At 54.0% G+C, this 20,897-nt stretch overlaps 2 protein-coding genes across 4 annotated transcripts; one reads left to right on the top strand and one right to left on the bottom strand.

The window, feature by feature from the left end:
* Positions 1–4,662: 4,662 nt before the first annotated feature.
* Positions 4,663–18,048, top strand: Pkn3 (protein kinase N3). Of its 2 annotated transcripts, none has more exons than XM_052725951.1 (22): positions 4,663–4,747; positions 6,498–6,726; positions 6,936–7,081; positions 7,575–7,686; positions 7,754–7,881; positions 8,154–8,337; positions 10,204–10,350; positions 10,429–10,538; positions 10,649–10,792; positions 12,013–12,088; positions 12,169–12,331; positions 12,475–12,574; positions 12,673–12,740; positions 13,364–13,427; positions 13,576–13,667; positions 14,397–14,573; positions 15,545–15,607; positions 15,730–15,806; positions 16,875–17,017; positions 17,102–17,209; positions 17,371–17,451; positions 17,561–18,048. In XM_052725951.1, the coding sequence occupies exons 1-22, from the start codon at positions 4,721–4,723 to the stop codon at positions 17,771–17,773; spliced, it is 2,652 nt and encodes an 883-aa protein (XP_052581911.1). In that variant the 5' UTR covers positions 4,663–4,720; the 3' UTR covers positions 17,774–18,048. The 2 variants fall into 2 exon arrangements, with proteins under 2 accessions (XP_052581911.1, XP_052581912.1); XM_052725952.1 differs by lacking the exon at positions 4,663–4,747 and adding an exon at positions 5,097–5,728.
* On the bottom strand, positions 17,983–20,760 carry Zdhhc12 (zinc finger DHHC-type palmitoyltransferase 12). 2 transcript variants are annotated; one of them, XM_052725958.1, is made up of 5 exons: positions 20,562–20,760; positions 19,496–19,689; positions 19,068–19,145; positions 18,708–18,874; positions 17,983–18,603 (listed from the first exon to the last, which is right to left on the bottom strand). In XM_052725958.1, the coding sequence occupies exons 1-5, from the start codon at positions 20,758–20,760 to the stop codon at positions 18,282–18,284; spliced, it is 960 nt and encodes a 319-aa protein (XP_052581918.1). In that variant the 3' UTR covers positions 17,983–18,281. The 2 variants fall into 2 exon arrangements, with proteins under 2 accessions (XP_052581918.1, XP_052581919.1); XM_052725959.1 differs by having other exon boundaries at positions 19,496–19,632.
* Between the last annotated feature and the right edge of the window lie 137 nt (positions 20,761–20,897).

The raw sequence follows: 20,897 nt of genomic DNA, 5'->3' as shown, positions 1-20,897 counted from the left end.
TTCCAAGTGGGACTGCAGGCATCAGTTACAATGTCTAATTAGGTCCTTAATGATATTCTGGGGGCTGGGATCAAGTTTTGGGGCCTTTGAAGGTAATAATTTGACCCTAGATATTGTCACTGTTTTCTTTGAACATAGGATTTTGAGGATTGGGATGAGAACCTAACAGTTTCCTGGGCTTAGCTGTGCTTTACATCTATTTAAGAGGGTTTCTGGGCTGGCCTTAGCGGGTGTATGATACAGGAGAGGACTAACAAAGTGGGCCATACTGTTTTACAAGAAGTCACTACTTATTAGCTACTGAGGCCTAGACTGCATTTGAAAACCTTAAAGAATGTTATTAGATCATCCTGCAGTTACAGTTTCTTAACTACTGTTTTAAAATACTTAACTGGGTGTGGTGGCCTACACCTTTTATCCCAGCATTCTGGAGCTAGGCATGTTGAGTTAGTTCCAGGCCAGCTTGACACACAAAATGAGTTCCAGGAGAGTGATCCTGTCTCAAAAGAAGGGGGGGTGGTGGTGTTGGGGCTATAGGTCAATGGTAGGGTGCTTGCCTATCATGTGTTAGACCCACTGTGCCAGCACAGAACTTCCTGGAAATAGGTATCTTCTGTCCCATGCATCAGTTCAGGGTCCACCAGATAGTCAAGCCAGTGAGCTGCTTCCCACCCCTGCGGTGAATTCAAAGGAAATGACAGTTACTCAGCAGTGGCATTCCCTTTAGAGCATAGCCTGGGACAGGGCATGCTAGGGGCCAGAGGCAGGCTCATCTCTTGAGTTTGAGGCCAGCTTGGTCTACAGAGAGTTCCAAGACTACCAGAACATAGCCCGTGGATATGGAAGTTTTAATTTTGGAGATGGGCTTAGTTAGAGTTTAAGAGGACCTTCGTTTAGTTCTCAGCACCCACAGAACTACCAGCAACCATCAGTGACTCTGATACTGAAGCGTCAAATGTCACTCTTCCGGCCTCTGCATGCACATGGTGCAGACATAGAGGCAAAACATCTATAACAAAAAAATATTTTAAAAAGTTATTCTGTATATGTGTGCTGTTTATAAATTTACTTCATGTGTATGATATATCTGAGTGTATGTATGCGGTATGTGTGCGTGCACCCTTGTAGACCAAAAGAGGGCACTGGATCCTCTGAGCTGGAATTTGATATGGGGTGATAGGCTCCAAAGTCTGGACTTCTGGTACATAAATGCTTGTAATCACCATCACCAAGCCATCTCTAAAGCACACATAGACACCCTATTTAAATTAGGGGAAGGTGAGCTGGGCAGTGGTGGGACACGCCTTCAGTCCCAGCACTGGGAAGCAGAGCCGGGCAGATCTCTGTTAGTTCCAGCCCAGGTCTACAGAGCAAGATCCAGGACAAGCACCAAAACGATATAGAAGAACTCTGTCCCGAAAAACCAAATAAATAAACAAACAAATAAATAAAATAAAAATTAGGGTAAGGTGGGTGGTTGATTTCTGGGTTTTTTTGTTTGTCTTTCTTCGAGACAGGGTTTCTCTGTATAGCTTTGCTCCTCACCTGGAACTCACTCTGTAGACCAGGCTGGCCTCAAACACACAGAGATCCGCCTGCCTCTGCCTCCTGAGTGCTGGGATTAAAGGCGTGCGCCACCACTGCCCGGCCTGGTTTGTTTATTTTATTTTATTTTTTTTTTAAGATTTATTTATTTATTATGTGTGTATACAGTGTTCTGACTGCACATATTCCTGCAGGCCAGAAGAGGGCGCCAGATCTCATTACAGATGGTTGTGAGCCACCATGTGGTTGCTGGGAATTGAACTCAGGACCTTTGGAAGAGCAGCCAGTGCTCTTAACCCCTGAGCCATCTCTCCAGCCCTGGTTTGTTTATTTTTAAGTAGGGTCTATAGCCCTAGCTGGCTATTCCTGCAATTTGCTATGTAGACCAGGCTGGCCTGGAATTCAGAGATCTGTCTTCTGAGTGCTGAGATTAAAGACATGTTCTACCATCTGCAGCTCAAATTTAATTGCTATCAGTCTAATGGATTGTGGTTAGTTCTGTGATTAGATGAGAATCCCACCAATTGTAGGCTGTTTACCAGCTTGACCCGGTGATGTCTGCATGGAGACCTAACACAGCTGCACTCGTGAGGAGAAGCACAGCTGGGAAGATGTATCCTGTGGAGAAGCTGACTTATCCTAAGCTTACGTTAGCTGTGTAGTTTCATGCTGAAAGCTGGGCATGCAGTCTCTGCCTGAGAATTTGAGCAAAGTTCATCAGACAGGTGCAGCTGGGCCTTAATGATCCTGCTCCCTCACAACTCCTTCCCTGCATGTGAGGCACCTCGTTCAGCTTCCTGGGGAAGGAGGTAGACCAGTGGTTTTGAAGCAGTATTATATAGAGGGGTGGGGATTCGCTTCATTGGCTTGCCAAGGATGTGGTGCAAAATCCAGCACTTGACTCCCAGCAGCACAGAAGGAAGCAAAGAGCACCCAGGTACAGAAGCTTTTACATGTAAACTACTTCAGGGCATCCCGTCAATCCCTGGGAGTGGGGATAGGGGCTGCAGTCACATGTACAAACAGTGTTGTTTACTCTGTGGCCTTGGCTACCCCGGAACTCTGTAGACAAGGCTATCATTGAGCTCAGAGACCTACCTGCCTCTGCCTCTCAAGTGCTGGGATTAAGGGCATGTGCCACCATGCCTGGCTATTTTTGAGATGGTGCTTTACTATGCATCTCTGATTAGCCTGGGGCTCCCATTAGCATCAGCCAGTGCTGATATTACGGGTATGTACCACCATCGCCAAGTCAAACTTTTTTTTTTTTTTTTTAGTTATAGGGTCTCTCCCTGGCTGTCTTGAAACTATGACCAGACTGGCCTCAAACTAAAAAAGATCTATCTGCCTCTGCCTCCCCAGTACTGGGGTTAAAGGCTTGCGTATTACATTTTTTTCCCCCTCCAAGACAGGGTTTCTCTGTGTAGCTTTGCGCCTTTCCTGGAACTCACTCTATAGCCTAGGCTGGCCTTGAACTCACAGTGATCTGCCTGCCTCTGCCTCCCAAGTGCTGGGATTAAAGGTGTGCGCCACCACCGCCCAGCGTGTATTACAAGTTTTTAAAAAGTGAATAAAAGCCGGGCAATGGTGGTGCACACACCTGTAATCCAGGTACTCAGGAGGCAGAGGCAGGAGGATCTCTGAGTTTGAGGCCAGTCTGGTCAACAGCAAGTTCCAGGACAGCCAAGACTACACAAAGAAACCCTGTCTCGGGGAAAAAAAAAAGAAGAATTTGTGCATTCGTGAGGGTCAAAGGATGCTTGTGTGAGTTGGTTCTTCACACCATCTGGGTTCAGGGCCTTCATTACTGGCAGCAAAACTCCTTTACACATGGAGCCACTGGTTCAAAGGAGAGTTCTGAATCAGATTATTTGCTTAGCTTCTGAGGAATAGCAGTAGTCCCAATTTTTACTTTATTTATTTATTGAGATGGAGGCTCAAGAACCACCTGAGTGCTGGAATTACAGGCATGTGCCACCACACCCTCTTAACTGGTGAACTGTAACACTCAGCAACTCCAGGTAAGCATGAGGGACTACATGGAGGAACCCTGTAAAAACAAACAAACAAACAAAAAGATTTCGGCTCAACAAAACCCAGTGACACACACCTGTAATTCAGCACAGGAAGATGGAGAGTTCAGGGACTCTCCATCCTGACTCCCTGAGGCCAGCCTGGGCTGCAGGTTAGTTCCAGAACTGCAAGGACTACCCAGGGAAACTCTGCCTCAAAAAGAAAACAAAATCACAATTAAAAAAAAAAAAAAAAGATGAAAGTTGCCCCCTACCTGGTATGTTGAGGCACACACTTTTTATTGGTTTTGGTTTTTCAAGACAGTTTCCCTATGCAGCCCTGGCTGTCCTGGAACTCATTTTGTAGACCAGGTTGGCCTTGAACTCACAGAAGATCTTCCGGCCTCTGCCGCTCAAATCCTGGGATTGAAGGCTTGGACAATGCCAACCAGTTCAATCTGGCCCTCTCCACGCACACAGGGTCTTCAACACCCCCTTCCACACACCACCCCCTCGCCATCTCATGGGCAAGCACCCCGCTCTCTGTGCTCAGGGCAAAACCCACCCACCCTGAGAGGACTCTCCTGGCCCCTTAAAAAAAACTATAGATACTGGGTGGGAATTGATCGAATCTGTGAGCTTGCCTTGAAGCACTTTACTGAACTCCCTCCCTAGCCGCTACGGACTTCCTTATGGTAAAGTCAGAAGCTTGGCTCCCGCTGAGTCAGCAAACTCATTTCATAACGAGCCTGAGTTGGTTCATATCTTACTTGTATCTGGCCATAATTTGGATCAAGGTTTACTCCGCATCGGGTCAGGCTCCCCCGGCGCGCGCTGCCGGTAAAGCTGGAGTAGAAATGGTCCCCGGACTTCCCAACTCTAGGAAGATCAGCTGTGGTGCAGAGTGTGAGCCGCTAAGGCAGGAAGGGGACCCGGGATCCGCGGAGCCGAACTCGGGAGTGGGGTCCGGGGCGCTGCTCCCTCGCAGCCGGGAGGGGGCGCTGCTCTCCAGCACCCGCCGGGCGCGCCGGTCTCCGGAGGGGGCGCCCTATCCCGCGTGTCCCGCGCCGCTTCCCGGGAAGTTTCAAGTTTGAAAGTCCGGCGCAGAGGCCCGGGCTTCCGGAACCATAGTGGTGAAGGAGAGGACTGGCCGGCGCGGCGCCATGGAGCAGAATGGGGCGGCGCGCCAGGTGAACCGAGCGCGCGCAGCGGCCGCGTTTGCAGCTCAGAGCACCCCACGCTTGCGTCTCCACCCTACTCCGGCCTCTGCTGGTGACCCCTGCGCGGGGCGGGACCTGAGCCCTGGGTTAACACTCTCTGGTCCCCAGAGTGACGGAGATCCAGCCCGGCAGCATGCCTGAAAACGTGGAATGTGCCATCAGGCTGGGTCTCAAGTTCCTTAAAAATCAGTCTTCTAGAGACTTTCAGGCGGGTGCAATGTGCCGGGAGCGCAGAGGTTGGGGTCCCGGCCCTCCAAGAGGAGTCTGGGGCGGCGGCGGGGGGAGGGGGATGCTTGCGTTGGGGAGGACGGGACTGAGCTCTTGGTGGGCGTTGTCCCCAACACATTACACCCACGGGCAAGAACACTTTCCCACCAGAGGCACCTGGCCCAGCAATGCGCAGGGAATCCTCGGGTCCACCGAAGGGTCCACAATGTGGAGGGGTTTGGGTTAGATGTAAAGGGGAGAGAGGTAGTGTCCTACCTCAGGGCAGTTAGAGGTGGAGCGGGATATTTATGTACAAGATGGCATCCAGTACCAAGTCAAGACGTGTAGATATGAGCACCTCAAGGGTTCAGGCAGCCTGCAAGGCTGAATCTCGCCCCTCCCGGTACCCTTCCTCCAGAGATCCCTCTTGGCCTGTTTAGCAGTGACTTGTACACATTTTCCGATTTCCTGTGAGCCTCCGCCCTGTGGCAGCAGCGGGGTGACTCAGGACCCTGGTGGCCAGCAGGCCCCTAGCTCTGGGGGAGCTTTGTTTGCTCAGGCCTTTGGCTCTGGCCTTCTTGCCTGGGGCGGTCAAAGGATTTCCTGAGCCTCGCCCTCGCCCTCACCCTCTGACAGCTAAGGCAGAGCCAGCCAGCCTAGCTGAGGCCTGGAGTTGGGGGGTTGGGGGGCCCCTAAACTGAGTAGCCATTCTTTCATGGGGCTCGGGAGATGGAACACAGAGAGGTAAGAGGAATAAAATAGGGTGGCTGCCGCGATCCTTGGGATGGGAGGGGGCCAGCAGGTTGCCTGGGCTGAGGTCAGCCTCTGAGAGGGAGGTTTCCTCTCCTGCCTCTAACCTGGTGAACAGTTGAGGGGGTCTTTTCTTTCCTGCCAGAGCTGAGCCGCCCAGACCTCCTCAGCTCCTTGGCAGCTCCGTTTCATCACTTGCCTACCACACTAAGGCAGAGGAAACAAGTGTTGGTGTCTTGGGCCACTGGCTGCCTCCTGCATGCGACCCTGAGTAAATTCCTTACCTGCATTACCTCCCATATTGCACTTGGTTCTCAGATCTAGAGAAAGCAGTATGACTAGGAGAGAATGGGGTCACTGTCCCTCAACACACAGTGGTCCCTTCTCGGTGTTGCCTCTGTGAGCAAGCCGCTCACCCTCTTTGTTCTTTGCGCCTGTGTAGAACGGGAGTGGGAACCAAGCATGTGGCTCTGTGGTGGAGCTCTTGCTTGTTAGCATGCTCCAGGCTGTGGGTTCTTTCCCCAGTACCTCGAAAGAGTGCTTGCTGCAGAGGGGAAGGGGATTCAGTGTTGTTAGAGCTCTGTGGTCTGGAACTCAGTACCCAGAGAGCATCCTGGGAACCTGATCTGTCATCTCTCTCCCTTCTCTGAAAGGAAGACAAGAGCTAGACACCGCAGCAGCGTTCTGAGACACCCAGAGCTCGGCTTGCTGTGTCTTTCCCCCTTGGAGGGGGGTGGGCTATGACTTCCCTGCCCTTTTGCAGCCTGGCACTGGCCAGAGGCCCCCTGAGGATGAGAAAGAGATGATCCGTCGGGCTATCCAGAAGGAGTTGAAGATCAAGGAGGGCATGGAAAACATGCGGCGTGTGGCCACAGACCGGCGCCACCTGGGCCATGTGCAGCAGCTGCTGAGGGCCTCCAACCGCCGCCTGGAGCAGCTGCATGGCGAGCTTCGGGAGTTGCATGCCCAAGTTCTGCTGCCAACCTCAGCCGGTGAGTGAGAAGTCTGCACAGACCCCAGGGAATAGGAGATTCATGGACACCCTGATCTGGCCTTGGCTGTGACCACTGGGTAAGACCACCTGACCTCCCTGTATCTTCCATGTTGCTGACAAGGCCAGGAAGGAAGGGAAGAGAGAGCCTCTTTACAGAGGTCTGGACTCTGGTGGCAGGATCATGCACCCCCTACCTTCTTTCCGCAGAGCCAGTGGCCTCAGGACCCCGGCCGCGGGCAGAGCAGGCAAGGGCCCGGCACTTGGAGGTTTTACAGAGGCAGCTGCAGGTGGAGCTGAAGGTAAAGCAAGGGGCTGAGAACATGATCCACACGTGTGCCAGCGGCACCCCCAAGGTAAGTGCTGGGGCCTGACTGGAGGCACAGCCTGGCTTCTGAGCTGGTGGGAGAGATCTAGCTCTCAGGTGTTAGTACAGTGCCAGGCCGTGTGCCAAGAGGGAAATGCTACCCAGCCCCAGTCCTTCGTCTAATGGTGGAAGTACAGCCCTAAATCCTAGTTGGTCAGGTGACGCAAGGTTCCAATCCACTCTATCGTAAAGGCCCAACAGCAGTCTAGCAGAATATTCACCCAGCTGCCAGGTTCAACTCTCAGCCTCTACCCTCTGTGCTCCGTCTGACAGGACGCCGTAACACTTAGCTTATCAAACTGATAGGAGTCAGGCTCTGCTCACCCCCAGCCCCTACCCCGTCACCTAGTTCAACAGGGAGCCTCCTCTGTAGTGGCTTCCTTGTAGGGGTTGAACCTTGGTATAGCAGGGGGAGCTCAACTCCAGGTCCTGGTGACCTGCCATAGCCCTGATATGATGGGGCGAGTGTCACATCCCTGCAGGAAAGGAAGCTCCTGGCGGCTGCCCAGCAGATGCTGAAGGATAGCCAACTGAAGGTTGCCCTACTCCGAATGAAGATAAGCAGCCTGGAGGCCAGCGGGTCTCCAGAGCCAGGTGAGGCCTCTCAAGGCAGGGAGGGCGGCACCCGGTGGCCAGGGCTAAGGGTGCCTCCTCCCTGCAGGCCCTGACTTGCTAGCAGAGGAGCTGCAGCACCGCCTGCGAATCGAGGCCGCTGTGGCTGCAGGAGCCAAGAACGTGGTGAAGCTGCTTGGTGGCCAGAGAATGCAGGACCGCAAGGCATTGGCCGAGGTCAGACTGTGTCCCCTGGACCACTGCTCTTCTTTTTTAAGACAGGGTTTCTCTGGTTAGTCTTGTAGTCTTGGCTATTTTGGAACTCTGTAGACCAGGCAGATCATAGAGATCTGCTCTTCCTACAGCTCTGCTTATCTCTGTCCGCCCTGCAGTGGTGCCAGGCACCAAGGGCTTGCTGCCTGGGTAGGGTGGCGGTGAAGAACCACAAGGCATCATCTGTCCCTTCAACCCGGGCCGCATGGCTGTCTCTATCTGCGTCTCCTTTGTAGGCCCAGGCCCAGCTCCAGGAGTCCTCCCAGAAGCTGGACCTCCTGAGACTGGCCCTGGAGTCACTGCTGGAGAGGCTGCCGCCCACCCATTCCCTGCGCAGCAGGGTGACCCGAGAGCTGCGGATGGCTGTGCTCGGGAACCCCCAGCCTTTGGGGACACTTGTGAAACCTATTGCCCTGACAGGTAGGTCCAAAGGGTTCCCTCTCACTTCAGGGAGCCCCTTACCTTTTGGAGAGGACCCTGAAGTACTGTGGGAAAGAGTTCAGTCCTGCTGTGTGAGCTTGGATAGCTGACATTCCCACTCTGGTTCTCAGTTTATCCATCTGTAACAGAAATGATAGTAGCCAGGCATGGTGGTCATGGCTTTAACTCCAGCACTCAGGAGGCAGAGGCAGGAGGATCTCTGTGAGTTCCAGGCCAGCCTGGTCTACAGAGTGAGTTCCAGGACAGCCAGAGCTGCAGAGTGAGACCCTGTCTCTAAGTAAACAAAGGAAGGCTAGAAACACTATGAGCACTGACTTGTGGATTGCTTTGTAAATCCTCTAACTTTTGATCCTTCAGCACCGAGTACAGTCAGGGTTTGGCCAGTGTGATGTAATTTAAACAAGTGACCATAAGTTGGAGTACAGTGTTAGTCGGCACACTCCCCTGTCGGCCTTGGAGCCAGGCCTGGGCAGCATGGGCTTCCACAAAGTTAGATCTTTCCTTTCTCTCTCTCTCTCTCTCTCTCTCTCTCTCTCTCTCTCTCTCTCTCTCTCTTTGGTTTTTGAGGGTTTTTTGTTGTTGTTGTTGTTTTTGGTTGTTTTCCAGACAGGGTTTCTCTGTGTAGCCCTGGCTGTCTTGGAACTCGTTCTGTAGACCAGGCTGGACTCAAACTCAGAGATCCGCCTGCCTCTGTCTCCTGAGTTTGGGATTAAAGGCCTGCGCCACCACCACCAGGCCAGAAAGGTCTTTCCTATCTGTCTCCTTGTAGCAGTAGCTGACAGTCAATAAATCACCTAAGCTGCGAGCCCCAGCCCAGATGGTGCCTGCTGCAGAGCACAGTGGATGGGGTGGGACTAGACAGGGCCCTGCTCCTGGTGGGCCTTTCACTGGTCGTGGGTCATCAGAGGATTCCCTAGAAGAGGTGGAGTCTGAACTTGGAGGTCTCGTGGGCATGCTTATGGTCAAGTCAGTGAGTTGGGGAAGACAGAGGGAACTGCTTGTTTAAAGGCAAAGGTTTGAGACAAGGCTGTAGCCATGGGAGGCAGTTGGTAGAGTTCTTGCCTGGCATGCACTAGGCCCTGGGTTCGATCCCCAGCATCATATAAACTGGGTATGGCCACACACACCTATAATCTAAGCCCTTGGGAAGTGAGGCTGGAGGATCAGGAGTTCAAGGGCATCTTTAGCTACAGACTGAGTTTGAGGCCAACTTGGGCTGACGAGATCCTATCTAAAAACAAGACCCAAAACCACATATCCTAGTTCATGGCTGAGCATCCATCTCCTAAGGTGAGTATCCTGCCTGGACACCACACTTGGGGTCTCTGTAAGTTCTCCAAGTATTACCCCCAGGTCCAGCCCACCAAAAAGGTCTTCCCAGACGCATTGTGTGCCCTCAGGGGCTCCGGGGTTCCTGCTTCCTCTCAGTGATCTCAGACAAAACATGTTTTGTTCCTGTTCGGGACTCTCCCTCACTGTTCAGACAGGAACAAATGGGGAAGGCATCCCTGGAGCTGCTCCTGCTCCCAGGCTCCCGGGCCTGCCCCTGTGCACTTGAGGCCGCGGTGCTCTCCAGGCCTTGTGCTCAGGGCAGCAGCTTACCCCAACCTGTGGTTCCACACAGCTCTGGGGGAGGTCTGCTGTGTCCTGCCGCGGCACAGGCACCCGGGAGGGAGAGCTAGGAGGGCTGCTGAGGATGAGGGGTGGATACCAAGGCCTAGTGTGGATAGGGTTTGCATCAGCTAATCCTAACTCTAACCCTCCTAGAGCAAGTGGTATCCCTCGGGGGTCCCATGGCCCGTTGGGGGTGGCTTCTGACAAAGTGCCCTCCCGACTCCCGACCAGGCACCCTGCAGGTTCACCTCCTGGGCTGTGAACAGCTGCTGGCAGCTGTACCTGGACGGTCTCCCATGGCTGTCCTGGCAGGCAGTGCCTCTGAGGGCTGGCGCCGAACCAGGTCCAGGCAGCAGCGTGGTGGAGGAGAACTGGCCAGTGAGTAGGGAGGAACCATGGAAGGGACTGGGGGTCCCCGCTCTGAACATGCTCTGAATCCCAGCCTTGGCACTACAGGTGAGGTACTGGCTGTACTGAAGGTTGACAACCGTGTTGTGGGTCAGACAGGATGGGGACAGGTGGCCGAGAAATCCTGGGACCAGGCTTTTAACATCTCCTTGGATCGAGTAAGGCCGGCCTTTGTGTGGTCAGGGATAGCCAGGGGCCGCAGGGAGGGAGACCACTCACGCGCGGCTGATGCCACACCCCATTCCTTAGCCTGGTCTCCCCCACACAGGCACGGGAGCTGGAGATCGGGGTTCACTGGCGGGACTGGCGGCAGTTGTGTGGCGTGGCCTTCCTGAAGCTTGAGGACTTCCTGGACAACACGTGTCACCAGCTTTCTCTCAGCCTGGTGCCGCAAGGAAGGCTCTTTGCCCAGGTTCCCACTGACCCTTGACCTCTAACAGAGGGTCTTTAGGACTGACACTTTGGTGGGGAGATGGCTCAGGGGGTAAAATGTGCTTGCTGTGTGCAAAATCGCTAGCATCCGTGTAAAAACTAGGTGTAGTGGTGCTTGTCTGTAGATGTCACTGCTGGTCATACAGAGGTAGCTGGATCCCGAGGCCTGCTCACCAGTCAGTCTAGCTGAAACAGTGAGTTCCAGGTTCAGTGAGAGGCCGTGTCTCAAAAAATAAGGTGGAAAGGCAGATACTCCGTGTCATCCTCCACCTGCGTGTGTGTGTGTGTGTGTGTGTGTGTGTGTGTGTGTGTGTGTGTGTGTGTACAGACTGGCACCCCACAGAAGTGTGGGAGCTGAGGAATGGAGATGGTTCCACAGACAGGGCTGCAGAGAGGCTCACGTCTCTCCCCTGACATTGTCCTGGCTCATTTGTCACCTTGAATAAGTGCCTCTTTTCTGGGCCTCAGTTTCTCCACTGGCACCAATGAGGATGTGTGGTATTCTCTGGGTCCTTTGTTTTGCCTCTCATACTAGTGTCATTCTGTGATAAAAACACTGGCCAAAAGCAACTTCTGGGAGGAAAGGGTTTATTTCAATTTACAGATTTCCAGCCTGTCTTGAAGTCAGGGCAGGACCTTAAGCAGGAACTCAAAGCAGAAACCAAGGAGGAACCCTGCTTGCTGGCCTGCTCTCGGCCTCCCTCACAAGCTCATGCTTGGCCAGCTTTTTTGGTTTTGTTTTTGTGGGTGTTTTTGTTTTTTGTTTTTTTTTCAAGACAGGGTTTCTCTGTGTAGTTTTGGTGCCTGTCCTGGATCTTGCTCTGTAGACCAGGCTGGCCTCAAACTCACAGACATCCATCTGGCTCTGCCTCCCGAGTGCTGGGATTAAAGGCGTGCACCACCACGGCCCGGCTGGCTAGCTTTCTTATATAGCCCAGTGCCAACTGTCTATGGATGGTGCCACCCACAGGGAGCTAGACCCTCCTGTCTCAACTAACGATCAAGACAGTTCCCCAGACATGCCCACAAGCCATGTGATCTAAGCAGTTCCTCTCAGATGGTTCTGGCTGTGTCATGTTGACAGTTAGAGCTAACTAGGGTACCTCCATTGGTTGAGATTGAGAGCTGGGTGCTTGGGGCCTAGCCGGTAGGGTGGAGGATGGCCAGTCCAGGTCTTCAGCTCTGTTCACGTCCCTTTAGGTAACCTTCTGTGACCCTGTCATTGAAAGGAGGCCTCGGCTACAGAGGCAGAGACGCATTTTCTCTAAGCGTAGAGGTATGGAGGGTGGGGACTGTGAGGAGAGGGCGAGGCTGACCATTGGGATGGTGGGACTGAGCCCTATCTGCCTCCTCTAGGCCAGGACTTCCTGAGGGCTTCCCAGATGAACCTCAGCATGGCAGCCTGGGGACGCCTGGTCATGAGCCTGCTGCCCCCCTGCAGCTCACCAAGCACAGTCAGTCCCCCTAAAGGGTGTCCCCCAACTGCGGCCTCTGGGACCTCCAATTCTGCTTCCCCCAGGTGAGCCGCCTGCAGGTCCCATCCATCCAGGCTCTGCGTGTGAATGTTTTGTGATCTCTGGCTCACTCTTCTCTGTCCCTTCCCATGGCCATGCCCCTCCCACCTCCATCTGTCCCAGCTCAGACATCTCCTTCTTCTGACAGTAATTTCCTGCCCACGAAGACCCTCTCGGGAGAAGACATGAAGCCTCCACCCAAACCCCCTCGTCTCTATCTGCCCCAAGAACCAGCCCGGGACACTCCTGTAAGAGATTCTGGAGGTGGGGGCAGACCCAGAGGCTGGGGGAGGAGGGAAAGAGGGCCAGCATGTCAGCTCTGTCCTGAACCCCACTGTCCTCACAGTGTACCAAACGCCCCCACATGGACCCTAGAACTGGAATAGTGCCCACCCTGGCGGCCTCACCCACCAGGTACTCACTGGCTTGCATTCATTTAGAGACTTGGATTTGTTTTTTTAAGGATTGTGCTTGTGTGTGCCTGCACGCACACACGGACCCATGTAGAAGGCAGAGCACAGCTTTTTGGGAGGCCGTCCTCAGTCCCCTTCGTTCTTGAGGCAGGGCCTCCTTGCTTCGCTACTGTGCTTGCTGCTCACATACTTGAACTTCATTTCCACCTCCCGTCTCACCTTAGGGTGCGGGGGCTGGAGTTTCAGATGTGAGCCAGTCACTACGCCTGGCATTTCTAAAGAGGATCCTAGGCATGGAATTTAAGCCATTTCACTTCCTTGAGACTTACTCTTTTAAAAATAAGGCTTTACTGTGTAGCCCAGGCTGGCCTTGAACTTGTGATTCTCCTGTCTCTGTGGTCTGAGTGCTGAGATCACAAGTGTGCACCATCACTTACTCACTCATTGTACATACTGATTGACACCTCACTCCCTGGCTCCTTGAGTACACAAACTGGCTTGCTCAATGCCTTCCTTATGTGCTGAGTGCAGTTTTTAAATTCCAGCTGTGGGGACAGCCTAGGCTGTGACAGGAAGGCCTGACCTTGGTCCTGTCCCGCTCCTTGTGCTCTTTCTCTCTTGCAGGAAACCCCCCCGACTTCAGGACTTCCGATGCTTGGCTGTACTGGGCAGGGGACACTTCGGGAAGGTAGCGGGTTGAGGATAGCGCAGTGGAGTTGGTGGGTGGGTGAGCCTCAGCACATTAGCTAGGAGGTGCTGGGATGTGGGGGTGCAGGATAGGGAGGTGAGGTCTCTCTGTCCTGCCCATCTGGAGCCCAACTCTTTCCGGTCCCCAGGTCCTCCTGGTCCAGTACAAAGGAACAGGAAAGTACTATGCTGTCAAGGCTCTGAAGAAGCAGGAAGTGCTGGGCCGGGACGAGATTGACAGGTGTGTATAATTGAGACGTAGCTGACCCTGGAGGGACACTTGGGTGATTAGCCTGGGTTCCAGAAGGCAGCTCAAGATCCCAGAGGCCAGGTTCAGGTTCTCTTTTTGGCACTGGGAAAGCTCTCACATCTTTTAGCACCTTGGGTTGCTCTTTTATAAATAGGACTGTGATAGTTTTGAAGGTTTGTTGTTTTTTTTTTTTTTTTTTTTTTTTTTTGGTTTTTCGAGACAGGGTTTCTCTGTGTAGCTTTGTGCCTTTCCTGGAACTCACTTGGTAGTCCAGGCTGGCCTCGAACTCACAGAGATCCGCCTGGCTCTGCCTCCCGAGTGCTGGGATTAAAGGCGTGCGCCACCACCGCCCGGCTTTGTTTTGTTTTTTAAAGACAGGGTTTCTCTGTGTAGCCCTGGCTGTCCTGGAACTCGCTCTGTAGACCAGGCTGGCCTAGAACTCAGAGATCCCGCCTGCCTCTGCCTCCCGATGCTGGGATTAAGAACGTGCGCCACCACACGTCTAGTTTTGATGGTTTTAAACCTTCCCCATGTGCAGACCATCAACTTACCTCCTTAGCTCTTTGAGGACCCATCCAAGCAGAGGTGCTGTGTGGGTATTGGTGAAATTATTAAGGCCACTCCACGTAGTAATAAGAACTTTTAAGATTCATGCTACATGTGGGTGTCAGGGCACAGCCCATGGAGGTTCCATCCCATCCATCCCATCCTCCCTTGCAGCCTGTACTGTGAGAAGCGGATCCTGGAGGCTGTGGGTCACACAGGACACCCCTTCCTGCTGTCCCTCTTTGCCTGCTTCCAGACCTCTAGCCATGCCTGCTTTGTTACTGAGTTTGTGCCTGGAGGAGACCTCATGATGCAGATCCACGAGGACATCTTTCCTGAGCCCCAGGCCTGGTGGGTCCCCTGGTTACTTGGCGCTTGCTCCCTTGGGGTAGGAGGTACCCAGCAGACAAGTAGCACCGGGTTGGAGGAGCCTTGGTGCAACTCTTACAGCACATGGGGGTTCTGTCCGCATAGTTGTGGATGGGATCTGTCCTCATAAGTTTGCAGGGATGAAGGCCATGCTTGCAAACTGCTCAGCACAGGATGGCAGCTGGAGTTGCGTGCCATGCTCCCGTGCCTGCTCTGCTTAGAGCAATCTGACTCAGCGCATCAGTTCTGAACTGAGTGTCATACTGGGTGTATGACCCTGAGTCAAGTCTCAGATCCTCATTTGATTGTATGTGTGGCTGTGCATGGCCGTGTGCACATGAGTGCAGGAACCCTTGGAGGCCAGAAGAGGGTGCCAGATATCCTGGAGCTGGAATGATGGGCAGTTGTGAGCCACCTGATGTAGGAATCTGATTCTAGGAACCAAACTCAGGTCATCTTCAAGAGTAACACTCTCTCTTAAATCCTGGGCCATCTCTCCAGCCTCCCAGATCCTGATTTGAGTAAAAGTCGTGATGGTTATCCTCCACAGGCTGCTGGGGAGATACCCATACAGAGCACTGAACCAGGGTTTAGTGTATGCCAGGCAAGTGCTCTACCACTGAGCTACATGCCCAGCCCTCTATGTTTCCTTTTCTGTTTGTTTTTTGAAAGCGGGTTCTACTTTGTAGACCAGACTAGCCTCAAAATTCCTACCCTCCAGCCTCAGCATCCCAAGTAGCTGGGATCACAGGTCTATACTACTGGACCCAGTGGTCCTGCATAGTTAAGCCCAGGAAGGATCGGTCATTAATATATGACAACATCAGGATGACTCTGGGCCCTTCTAGCCCAGGCACCGTATTATTTGTCTGGTCTCATCCATGCCTGAATCTGGCCAGGACCTCCTGGTGCCTCCTAGCGCCTGGCCTGAACATCCCTGTACTACCCCTCAGCTTCTACCTGGCCTGTGTGGTCCTGGGGCTGCAGTTCCTACATGAGAAGAGGATCATTTACAGGTAGTCTCTGCCTGAGAGATACTAGGGTGGACCTGGGTGGGCCATTGCCCCATTGCCCCTCCCCTGTGCTGCTGGGCCTCAGCCCTTTTCAGCCCCTTTGATCTGCAGCCCTCTGCCATCAGGGATCTGAAGCTGGATAATCTACTTCTGGATGCCCAGGGTTTCCTGAAGATTGCGGACTTTGGACTGTGCAAGGAAGGTGGGCCCCCCTCCTGGAATCACATCCGCTTGTCTTGCCCAGGCCAGCCGGAAGTCAACCCACTCATGGGCACCCAGGTTCTCCAGCCTCTGGCCTTTATTCCCAACTGGGACCCTTATTTAGGAGGACAGCTTAGAGTACTGGCTCTTCCTAATTTGTAGTTGGTCAGAGAACCTATGGTTAGGACTGAAGAGGACGTTTGTTTTGCACATAGGTTCAGCAGACTTAGCTTTCTCATACAGTCACTGGCTGCATGATGACCTTGGCCTAGGGGGTCTGCACGACACAGCAGACCTTGTTAATGGGTATCATAAAGGCTGGCACAGATTAGAAAATATGTATCTACGTACATATGATATGTATGTATGTATGTATGTATTTGCATTGTTGAGTTTTGACCCACGGTTTCACATATGCCAGGAAAGCACTTTACTACTGAATCACACCTCCATCTCTGGCCTTGATTTTTTTTTTTTTTGATTTTTCGAGACAGTTTATCTGTGTAGCTTTGGAGCCTTTCCTGGAACTCGCTTTGTAGACCAGGCTGGCCTTGAACTCACAGAGATCTGCCTGCCTCTGCCTCCCAAGTGCTGGGATCAAAGGTGTGCGCCACCACTGCCTGGTGATTTTTTAATTTTGTGGTATATAAAATTTTTGTGTGTTCCTTCCCCTGACCTCCCCCCTCCAATCCACTACCTCTCCCTTCCCTTCAGAAAATTGCAGGCCTTCCCTGTATATTAGCTAGCCATGGGATAGGAGAGAAAACTGTGATTAGGCAGGAAAAATATTAATTAAAAAAAAAAGGAATTCCAAAAAATGTGTATGGGTGCTTTGCATGCATGTATGTCTGTGCCTAGTGCCTGTGGAGGCCGTAAGAGGGCTTCAGATACCCTGAAACTGGAGTTACAGCTGCAAAGCCACCATGTGGGTGCTGGAATCAAACCTGAGTCCTCACTTAACCACTGAGCCATCCCTCCAGGCCCCTCCCCCTGTTGATTCTTATAACCACAGAGGCTATAGTGAGTGAGCCACACCTAAGCAGGCATTGGTGTGGATGATGGTTTGCAGGGATTGGATTTGGGGACCGGACGAGCACCTTCTGTGGCACCCCAGAGTTCCTGGCTCCCGAAGTTCTGACTCAGGAGGCTTACACTCGGGCTGTGGACTGGTGGGGGCTGGGTGTGCTGCTCTATGAGATGCTAGTGGGTGAGGTAAGTCCTTAAGTGGGACTTCTAGGGTCTGGGGTGGGGACAGTGGGATGACCCACATAACCTGCTCTGCCCCCATCTTCACAGTGCCCATTCCCGGGGGACACAGAAGAGGAGGTGTTCGATTGCATCGTTAATGCAGACGCCCCATATCCCCACTTTCTATCCGTTCAAGGGCTTGAGCTCATTCAGAAGGTGAGTCCCAAGGTCCAGGGCTTGGCCAGGCAGCTGCTCGTGATTTGTGTGCTTCCTGACACCACCTTGGGGCCCTATGGCGTGGCTTAAGTAGGGTACCTGTGGGGCAGCCAGCACCTGGAGTGGCATGCCGAGTTCACACCTACCCTGCTTCCTGCCAGCTCCTCCAGAAGTGCCCAGAGAAGCGTCTAGGGGCAGGAGAGCAGGACGCAGAGGAGATCAAGGTTCAGCCATTCTTCAGGGTAAGTGGCCAGGACCCAGCAGTTCCCATTGCCTGGTGAGGTGGGAGGGCTGGGTGACCCCGGGGTCTGCTGTTCCCACCTTCTCAGATTCCTCCATCCTTGTTTCCAGACCACCAACTGGCAGGCCTTGCTTGCCCGCACTGTCCGGCCCCCCTTTGTGCCTACTCTCTGTGGCCCCGCAGATCTTCGCTACTTCGAGGGGGAGTTCACCAGCCTGCCGCCAACCCTGACCCCACCGGCACCCCAAAGTTCCCTCACCGCTCGCCAACAGGCTGCCTTCCGGGACTTTGACTTTGTGTCTCAGCGGTTCCTGGAGTCCTGAGGGTCTCCTGGCCCCTCTGCCTCCCTCTGCCAGATTTCAAGAACTCGCCACTTGTCCATGTGCCCAGGGCCAAGGTGTTTAATGAACGTGTGGGGTTCCAGGTAGTGGCCGTGGGCTGCTGCTGGAGGCTTTCCTCAGTGTTACTGGGTGGCTGTGTCACTAGCCCTTCTGCTTCTTGGCAGTGCCCAGATCAGCAGGCAAGGCCCCACAGCAGGACGGTTTGTCTTTAATACTTGCCTTTATAGAGGATTAAATTAATAAAACTGTACATTCGAGGTAGCCAGGCCAGGGGTCGTGGCAGAGTCTGGGTTCTCTTTGTGTCGCGCCCTCCCCACTTCCCCCCGCTTATGTCCTTTTCTTCCATCTTCCTTGTGTGTGGGGTTCTGTCTGATGCTCTGCTGAGGGCTGGTAGCCTGGGAAGGGGCAAAGAGCTCAGGCTAACTGGGCTGACCCCTAGTGGCACAGCCTCCAGTTTTTAGGCACAATGGCAGCCTTCTCTTCAGCAAGCCTAGACAGCCTGGCTGCTGCCTTCCTCCTCCTCTTCAGCCCAGAGGGTCTCCCAGGGCCCAGAGGGCCACCCACAGAAGAAGTGGGCCAGGTTTCGAGTCAGACCTCGGTCAAAGGGGTTGCCGGAGCGCTGGCGGAGGTAGGCAATTCGGTGTGAAGACATGAATTCCCAGGTAGTAGTATTGCTGGCCACCAGGTAGAGGTGTGAGGCCAGGAGCAGGCCGACCACCAGTGAGCAGAAGGAAAGCAGCAGGAAGGTGGTAAACAGGAGCCCGGTAGACCGGAGCCACAGCCCCCAGGGCTGGAAGAACCGGAGACCCGACCTAGAGGACAGGGAAGGAGGAGTTGGGGACTGCAGGGCGTCCCAGGGAGTCCTTGCTCGGTGAGCACCTACATGCATGCTGTCCACACTCCCCGATGCACCTACCACGCCAGGTACAGGCCCCAGAGGAGAACCACCAGCTGCAGTGCTAGGTAGGCCACGAAGAGCGGGTGGTTGCGTTCACCCACACAGTTCTCCATCCAGGGACAGTGGTGGTCATAACGGCGAACACAGCGGCGGCAGTCACGGCAGTGTCGGGCTCGCAGGGGCTGCTGTGGGCACAGAGGAGTCCAGGCTCAGTGCTGGCGCCCCCCGTGGGTTCTGAGAGGGCTGAAGGCCACAGTCAGGTCCTAAATTTGGGAGGCCTTCCTGGAGGAGGGATAAGGCCAAGGTGCTAGGGCACCAGGGCAAGGAGTCTTAATTTGGTCCCAATTCCTCCCACAAGAGTATGTGCATATCACCCACCAGCACCAGGCAGTATCTGCAACGTCGAAGTGGGATAGCCTGAGGAACCATGGCTGTCTGTTCCTCCTTCGGTTCCTCCTGAAAATGAAACAAAGGGTATGGGGTGGGGGAAGGGTCCCCTTGGGAGGCAGATGACAGTGGGGGCATCTCTCTTAGGGGCCGCTTGGTTCTGGTTGTGCAGGACTTGGGGCCCATCCCATGCAGAAGGGAGGTAGGTACACAGTAGAGTACTGGACACTTGATGGATGGCCTTTGCAAGGCACCTGTTCTCATGTGGGCCTTGTAGGAGTAAAAACATAGGGTAGGAAAGAGGTCTCACCAATATGTGCTACAATGGAAGCAGCTCAGAGCTTCACACAGACATATTTCTGAGGTCTCATTTCCCTGTTGGCCCAAGGAGGGGTTTGGACCTCAGGGTCCCTGGTTACCTGAGGTTGGGGATGCGTAGTCACATAGCCCGGGTCCATGAGTGACACAGCCAGATAGAGCAGCAGGGAGCCCAGAACCAGGAGCAGGAAGGTGAGGGGCAGGAACAGCTCCCCTTGCTCTTCCCATTGACGGAGCTCTGGAGAGGCCAGAGGACAGTGAGGCCCACAGCAAGAGGGGACAGGACGGGAAGTAGCTGGAGGGGAGGGAATAGGGGTGATGAGGCTAACCCGATGAATGGTGCAAGGGAAAAGGTCCTCCATGGGAAGAGTCAGCCCTCAAAGAGGCCCAGATGCTGCCTAAGGAGCCCAGGCTAGGAAGGTCCCAGCGTGTTTAAGCCCATGGTGGTGAATGAGGATTCTGGAGAGGTGGGAGAGCTGAGAAGTGAGAGAGCGTGGAGACACTGGACAAGCTGAGTGTAGACAACTCTAGTACTCGTGGTCGAAAGAGAGCCTAGGTTTTGAAAGGAGCTGCTGATTCCTGGAGGGGAAGCCCGAGCATAAAGGGCAAAGGTGGTGGAGGAGGCTGACCCAAAGCCTCAGTGGTGGGGGCTGTTGCCTTGGGTGGGGAAACCTGGGTAGGGGTTGCTGAAGGAAATAAAGGGGAAGGAGGTGGATGGGTGAATGCTACCAAGGGAAGGTGGGAGACTGCTCTGGTGTTCTTTTGGGCAGTAGTCTTCTCAGGATTTGGGGAGTTGTGCAAAAAGCCAGTATTTGAATCTAATCGATTTCTTAATCTTACTCAGGGAGAGGCTGGGAGGCAATTTCTGAGAAGGATGGGGTGGAGGCCAGGGTCAGGGGAGACGGGGCCTCTAGCTGGTCCTCGGATTTGATGGTTACTGGTGGTCTTTGGATGGATATATGTCGGCGACAGGAAAAATCCCGGCATTAATTAGGGACCAACTTGGGTATCAGACAGAGAGTGGATGGTTCCTGGATCGACAGATGAGAACTGAGGAGCTGGTGGTGAATCTCAATGTATCTGAGGATTAGGGGAACCGGATGAGACCCACTCCAGGGGAACCATGAGGGATTGGGTGGGCTCGGGGTCGCGCGGTGTCCAGCTCACCGGTGTCGTGCAGGAAGAGCACCAGCGTGATTCCCCAGGTCAGCACGGTGTGCCCAGTCCGCACCAGCACCCCAGGGCTGAGCAGCGCCCAGAGAGCCATGGCCTTGCCCCCCGCTCCAGCCGGCCCGGAAGAAGCGCGCGGAAGGAGGGGCCAGGGAGCAGAGGGGCGGTGGCAACGCGGGGATTGGTGGCTTCGCATCGGGGGCGGGGCCCTGGCGGCTCAGGGAGGCTGTCTATTGGGTGGCAGCCGCGGCCCCTCAGGCCAACAGGTGCCAGAGGAGACCGGGGGCGGGGCCGGCACGCGCACAGACCGTAACTCCCTAACTCCGCCCCCCG

This window comes from Peromyscus californicus, unplaced genomic scaffold, assembly GCF_007827085.1.
Source record: "Peromyscus californicus insignis strain IS unplaced genomic scaffold, ASM782708v3 Scaffold_7__1_contigs__length_154581171, whole genome shotgun sequence".
Taxonomy (NCBI): Eukaryota; Metazoa; Chordata; class Mammalia; order Rodentia; family Cricetidae; genus Peromyscus; species Peromyscus californicus.
Note: the sequence above shows the minus strand (reverse complement) of the source record. Positions and strands in the feature narration are given on the sequence as shown.

Excerpts from the sequence above, each read along its gene's own strand:
- Zdhhc12 (XM_052725958.1), bottom strand. The coding sequence starts at position 20,760 with ATGCGAAGCCACCAATCCCCGCGTTGCCACCGCCCCTCTGCTCCCTGG. Across the intron at positions 19,690-20,561 it reads GCTCTTCCTGCACGACACCG|CTACTTCCCGTCCTGTCCCC; the intron begins GTGAGCTGGACA and ends CCTCCCCTCCAG. Across the intron at positions 19,146-19,495 it reads CTACGCATCCCCAACCTCAG|GAGGAACCGAAGGAGGAACA; the intron begins GTAACCAGGGAC and ends TTTCATTTTCAG.
- Pkn3 (XM_052725951.1), top strand. The coding sequence starts at position 4,721 with ATGGAGCAGAATGGGGCGGCGCGCCAG. Across the intron at positions 10,351-10,428 it reads TGGTGGAGGAGAACTGGCCA|GTGAGGTACTGGCTGTACTG; the intron begins GTGAGTAGGGAG and ends TTGGCACTACAG. Across the intron at positions 17,018-17,101 it reads ATGAGATGCTAGTGGGTGAG|TGCCCATTCCCGGGGGACAC; the intron begins GTAAGTCCTTAA and ends CCATCTTCACAG.